This window comes from Labrus mixtus, chromosome 12 (assembly GCF_963584025.1).
Source record: "Labrus mixtus chromosome 12, fLabMix1.1, whole genome shotgun sequence".
Lineage (NCBI taxonomy): Eukaryota > Metazoa > Chordata > Actinopteri > Labriformes > Labridae > Labrus > Labrus mixtus.
Window position 1 is genome coordinate 6,719,988 of NC_083623.1, and position 6,788 is coordinate 6,726,775.

At 41.4% G+C, this 6,788-nt stretch overlaps 1 protein-coding gene across 4 annotated transcripts in view; it reads left to right on the top strand.

Annotated features, from left to right (window-relative positions):
• The window catches only part of LOC132984759 (nesprin-2-like), a 98,443-nt gene extending 94,009 nt beyond the window's left edge, over positions 1-4,434 (top strand). For all 4 annotated transcript variants that reach the window (XM_061051697.1, XM_061051699.1, XM_061051698.1 and 1 more), the window contains 8 exons: positions 234-358; positions 459-585; positions 1,237-1,439; positions 1,522-1,698; positions 1,887-2,015; positions 2,114-2,305; positions 3,057-3,151; positions 3,327-4,434. In XM_061051697.1, coding sequence (XP_060907680.1) covers positions 234-358; positions 459-585; positions 1,237-1,439; positions 1,522-1,698; positions 1,887-2,015; positions 2,114-2,305; positions 3,057-3,151; positions 3,327-3,534 — 1,256 coding nt within the window. In that variant the 3' untranslated portion in view covers positions 3,535-4,434. The remainder of the gene's footprint in view (positions 1-233; positions 359-458; positions 586-1,236; positions 1,440-1,521; positions 1,699-1,886; positions 2,016-2,113; positions 2,306-3,056; positions 3,152-3,326) is intronic.
• Positions 4,435-6,788: the final 2,354 nt, after the last annotated feature.

The window sequence follows — 6,788 nt, forward strand, 5'->3', positions numbered from 1 at the left end:
AGAGAAACATGGTGAAGAGTATTTTGCATAATATGTGACCTTTAAGATTTTGATGACTTGTATATGAAAATTCCTCTTACAGACCTGTTTGGGGTTAATTATCAGTGATACAGTATTTTAAATCATAGTTTAGGAGATAAGTTTTATTTATTTATTCGACCTTGGAGAAGCTGAGGGTGTTTTGCTTTAACTCCTGTGGTTAAACTATTTATTTTTTTGCTCATTTGTCAAAGTTTGCAGCAGTTCCATGTCTGCACTAGAGTCTCCAAGATGGCGCTCACAGGGAGATGCCGAAACACAATCTCTCCACAGTGAGACTCCGCCCACCCTCACCAGCACGCCGCTGAAGCCGGCCTATGTAAGTTACAAAAAGTCAAACTAATACTCTTTGTGTGTACAGCCTGTCTGCAGTTTCAGCCGTCAGTACTAACCGTGTGTTGTGTGTGTTGTGTGTCCAGCTGCGTCTCATGTCTCAGTGCAGCGGCAGCATCGAGAACATTAAGCGAGTCTCACTGATCCTGGATGACGAGGAGCAGCCGGAGGAGCTCGGCCTGACGGGACTGACCTCCTCAGACAAACAGTCAGGTGAGAATCTTTGTGAAAGTAGACTTTATGTTACATATAATAACTAGATTCATGAAAGTGATTCCCATTCCTGTTTGTTAAGACAGAAAATATGGACGCTACTTGTTCTGTGGGTTAACAAAAAACACTACAGATGTGTTCTTTTAAAAAATCTTCTGTGATCTGACTTTATGTCCTGTATTTTTTTGAAAGCCATGATTGATGATTGAAAAAAAAGTTTGTTAAAAAGTTATTGTTGCCTTGGAGTCAAATGCCCTAGACTCTTTTATTTTCTGCCATTCTTATTTTTGAGCAGGTCCTTATATGGGCATACAAAGTCTGACAATACTGATCTTTAAGTTCATTGAGCCCGCCCATGACGTTAACGTCACAAACAAAAAGATTAACCATTTTAAGAAAGGGAAGGGAGGGGGGTTGCTACATTTTTCTGTCTTTTTTTGTGCATTTAGGTGTAAATCTAAATGCAAAATTAGGTGTTATCATTTCTTATATTCAGGATGGATTATGTTTTTACAAACCGTCATGGGCCCCTCATGCAGCTGGGCCTCAGAAAGCTTCCCCCCCCCCCCCCCCCTTATGGGCGGCTCTGGCATGTATCAAAATAAAACAAATCTTCAAGAATCATCAGCGAATGTTTTTGACCTCCCTCAGGTGTGATCGAACGCTGGGAGCTGCTAAAGGCTCAGTCCAGGAGCGACCTGCACGCTGACTCTCAGGAGTCCCCACAGTTCACATCTGACCTCGATGACATCACTTCCTGGTTAGAGAGCGTGATCCCACACCTGGAGCGCCTCCAGCAGTCTGAGCCAGCAGTCGGTATGGAGGAGATGGCAGCCAGAGCCAAAGAACTGAAGGTGCGATATGAGACTAAATGGAAAGATATGACTGTAAGTATTTTCTTTTTGGTGCTGATAGACATGGGTATGTTTCAAACAGGAGATGCAGAAGACGTTCACACACTACAAGTCCATCATGCTGTCTGTGAACCTGCAAGCTCAGGAAGCTCCAGAACTTCAGGAGAGACTGGCTGGTATGAACAGAGACTGGAGTCAAGCGTGTACGGGTCTGCAGCAGTGGGACACCGGTCTGAGGAAGACACTGATGCAATGCCAGGTGAGAAGATTATTAAAAACTGACTATTATAAAAGAGTTTTGAAGTAAGAATCACCAAGTGAGACCTCTTATCAGGTCATTACTGTTTTACTTTAGGTCCTCCTGCTATGACAGAATATGAAGTTAACTCTAAACGGAGCCACCACATACATGTTTATTGATTAGAATCAAACGTCTTCTTCATACAGGAGTTCCATGAAAGCCTCCACTCTCTGCTGCTGTGGCTGGCCCACGCAGAGAGCCAGCGCTACGCAGTGGACATCAGTCACCCAGACACGTCGGTCAGAGCCCTGCAGCAGCACCACAGCACGCTCACAGTGAGAGGAGAAACACGCCCAGTCATGGTTTACTGCGCTGCCGCGATGCGTCGTCTCTAATTTTATAACGCTTGTTTGTTTTTTGTTTTTTTTCTCAGGATCTGCAGACGGAGCTGCGGTGCAGACAGACTCAGCAGGCCTCCCTGCAGGCTCTGTGGTATCAGCTGCAGCCGGAGGACGACGCCGAGGAGAGCGACGAGGCTCAGGAGAAGCTTCATGTGACCAGGAGCAAACTGAAGCTGCTGCTGAGGCAGGTGGGCCAGGACCTCGGCTCCCTGCAGCAGCGTCTGGTAAGAGCCTGTTTGTGTTGGACTTAGTCCCGGATAAACATCCCATCGGACAAAAGCAATGAAAAGTTAGACAGTAGACATACCGCATACTTTTTAAGGAATACATCTTTTTTTTATGGGGAATGGTTTATTTTAGGCTCTTTCATTATGAAGTAACAAAACAATAGAGACAGTAATACAACTTCTGCAATATTCATAACTAACATGAAGTTTAGAAAACAAGAAAAAATGTATATTTACATCTCTACATACACACACATCTGCACATATATGCAAATACACACATCTGCACATGTACAGACAGGTGCACACATGCAAGGATTGAAACACAAATACATTAGATATGTACCAACAAGGAGTTCATAAAAGTTTTCACCAAGATATTCATTCAAGGACACCTGGAAATGAGTATTTTTCTATAACGGGAGAAAGTTTACGGGTTACAGACGGTCCCAAGTTGCTCGAGGTAACGTTTCCATGGAATCAATAAAAGGTTGCCCGATCTTTACAAATACATCGTGTTTGTTGTTCAGGTCATGTGGGACTTTTTTTTTTGCAGTGGCTTACAGTTTGCCATCTCTGCTACCCATTTTGAGAGAGAGTGTGGGGACTCTGACGTCCAGATCAGAGGAATATGTTTTTCTGAAAACAGCGAGCGCTTTATCCATAACTAAAATAAAATAAGAACTCGTGTTTCTGAACTTGTTTACGAGCTGTGAGACAGAATAACATCTCTTTGTCTTTAATTCAGGAATGTGTGTCTGCATCAGAGGTTCAGGGCCAAAGCGTCTCGGCAGAGCCTCCTCAAGAGGCTGCAAATTCAAAGAAAAGTTCCTCTGCTCAAAGGTAGGCAGTATTTTATGAATAAAGTCCTCTGAACATGGTTTTAAACTATGTTAAATAAATAAAAAAGTTCTGTTGACTTCTATAAATTAAGAGTGGTTCATGTAATGACTCTGCCGGCTCTTCACGTTTGAAGTCTTCACGCGATGATTTTTCTGCGTTCCTGTTTGTCGTGCAGAGAGAGGAGAGCCTCGTCCCCGCCTCGCTCCTTCTTCTACCGGGTCCTCCGCGCCGCCTTCCCGCTCCACCTCCTCCTGCTCTTCCTGCTTCTGCTCCCCTGTCTGATCCCGATGTCAGAGAGCGACCCCACCTGCACCACCACCAACAACTTCGCCCGCTCCTTCTACCCCATGTTACGCTACACCAACGGCCCCCCGCCCACATGATACCAACAAAGAAATATATGGAGTTCACTCTGAGAAACACAAGCCACCTTTTTGACACTAAACTTTCTAACATGAGATGTTATAAAATGATTCTTCTTTTAAAAAAAAGTCCAAAGTGCATAAATCGTATTTAAGTATCTATTTGAAAAGATTTGATATTTGACAGTATTTATTTATTAGAAATCAGGAAAGACGCCTTGTGAACACAAGAACAGATGTTTTAGTCGAATGATTCAAAGATCTTGATGCCGTCTGATCAATCAGTTTATTATTAAAGACAGCTTTAGTGGATTCATGCAGAAGATGACGACTTGAGGAGGGAAAGCAGCAAATATGTTTAAGCAACTTCACAAGAAAAACACTGATAGATAAGCCACCTTGATCTTTTGCTAAACTCGAAGCTGATCGTCCAAATGTCTCCATGTTTGTATTCAGAAACCTCCCCTGTCATGCTCGTCTAAGTTTGTTGTCGTAGTTTAACATTTCATCATGTTTATCTTGGCTCTGCAAAAAAAAAAAAAAACAGAGCACGCTTTATTTTTTTTGTTTTGGATTGTAATCGAAGAAGAAAATGTTTATTTTTTCAGCAGAAGACACTGGTTCAATTTGAATGTAATTTTTTTTATACAGCCAACAGTACAAAGGTTTAGGGTTATAACAAAGCTGTTTTTGTTTTGTTTTGCAGTTTTGTACACAAAATGGTATATTTTTTTAGACGCTATTTGTCTTGATTAGATTGTGAGCAGACATTTCCACGCCTCCACTGCACTGTTGAACACTGTCTGTAGATATAGAGGGATGATGTGTCTGTACAGATTGTAATAATATAATGTTTATTTATGACATCCAACGGTGGATTTATGCTCCTGATTGACTGGTAGTAAACACTGATTGTCTTAACTCTTTTTTACTCCGAGTGTTTTCTTCATGTCGACAAAACTGGTGATGAACTTATAAATACTCTGAGCTCGATTATAAAGCCTTCTAACCCAGAGAGACAGGAATCAGGGAGAGAGAGAGAGAGAGTGAGGAATGGCTTGCGGGAGAGGAGCCACAGGTCAGATTTGAACCCGGGCCTCTCGCTTCCAGAGCTACAGCCTCTGTACATGGGGCGCCCAAACTAACCACTGATCCACCAGCGCCCCACCAGCGCCCCAATGTTACAAGAAGGTCATCTGCTGTGTGTCGACAAGTTGAGAGGAGACATGATGAGAAGTAAAACTTTGCTGTTGTTCCAATTGTTTTTAAAGAGGGCCTGAAAGCATGCGTGCAACCAACAATATACCCTGAAGAATGGACTAACAGCTGTGCATCATCCCAATCAAGTTTCTCTTGTGCTTGAAGTAGGAGCAAACAAAGAATAGTATACCTGTTCCTAGTTCTTGCAGGCTTTGCACATAACACAGGGTAGTCCTTCAACATCTCTATGAACAATGAAAATGGATTAGTACAGTAGGTTCAGACAGTTAAGACTAAAAGCCTCCCTGAAACATGAAGGCGGAGCAAAACATTTCAATGCTAAAAATATGTCTATTTTATAACTTATAAATACTACATTTCTTATCATCTGATAATTATTTGGGCCAGACCGATAGGAGATTTTTTGGGGCCGATAATGATATCGATATTAGGGATGGGAAAAAATCTGATACTGATATGTTGGCCGAAATCTTTCTTGTATCTATCGTCGACCTGTAGATATAAATATAGATAAACACATTTATTGTGTTGATCCCTGAAATGCAGTTATCAAACACTTAAAGAAAAGATACATAACAAAGGTATGACGGTCACTCAATTTGAAAGTAATTGTTTGTCACTCTGGAAAGTGATAATGCTTGTTGTAATCTATACAGCGCCCTCTGCTGGTGAAAGAGAACTGCTAGTGTTATACAATGAAACTCAAATGAAATGCTATAACTGGTCAATAAATTTAGTAATATCTGCACATATCTGAGATAAAAGTATCCGATACTGATAGTCACTTGATATGCTGATATCAGTCGGGCTCTAATAATTATACTCCAAGAATTGCTGACTAAGCATTTTCAATAATTTCCCGTTTGTTCATAAGTTGATCATATTATCCTGCATGAACAATTTACGAACAAAACACATGAACTCAGAGAACATGATGCTGATTTTTCTTATCTTCGTACATGTGTAATTCAGTCCAAGTGAAGAAGGTCATCTGTATAACATGTTTGCTTTATTTTATGATATATGATATAACAAACAGAGCATGTGTAAATGTATGAAAATACAATGAGAACAAATGATCATCTTCATATAACATGAAAAACAGGGACCCAATGATCCAACACTCCCTGATGATATGTGAGGTGGATGAACAAAGAGGAGGTTGGGTTTGATAACTGGCTGAGAAAGCTGCAGATGAACCAATCGAACGTCTTCAGGATTGCACAAACTCGTCTTAACGAAAGCCTGTTCCTGTTCTCGTGCAAGGTGCTCGTATACTCTGACATCTGTGTTCTATGTTTTAGAAGCAGAAGTTTCACCAGATCCTGACTTGGGAGATTTTCTAGAACGATTGAGGCCCAGATTTAGAGACGCAACAAAAGCCTAGAACACCAACTTAAACCCAAGACCAGACATAATGTGCAAGTGTTTCAACATGTCCTCATAATGCACCGGATAATATAATGAAACTCTTCAGGCACACGGAGCACAAAGTAAGTACACAGTGATCGAACTGTTCTCCATGTCTGCTGATAAGAGCGTGAGCTAGAAGTGAAGCAAAAAAGCAGACGGGACTAAACCAGTGCAGGATTTCATGGGAGGGAAAGTTTTCACATAGTTCTTCCTGTGATCCTGATTGTCAGATCTGCACCACGACTGTGCACGCGAAAGCAGCGGTAGGTAGCAAGTTCTCAAATACAAAAATAGCTTCCTTTTTTTCTTTAAGCAACACTTAAATAGTGGTTATGATTCTTCACAGGTATGACAATAATGCCTGAACTGTACAGTACACAACAAAGCAATCAGGAGTGAGCCGTACAGCTCCCTCTAGTGGTCACCAGGAGGTCTGCTGTGTTGTATTCTTAATGAGCAGTGTCTTGATATCATGCTTATTACGCTGACTAGCTGCTAGCTGCTAGCTACTGTAGCTTTGAATTTAGAATAGAGATGTGAGAGAAGGGCATCTTTTATTAAACGCTTGGCATGGATGATTACTAAAATGTGGGACTATACCTTTCAGACATAATTATACCATATAACAATTTAGTATTGTG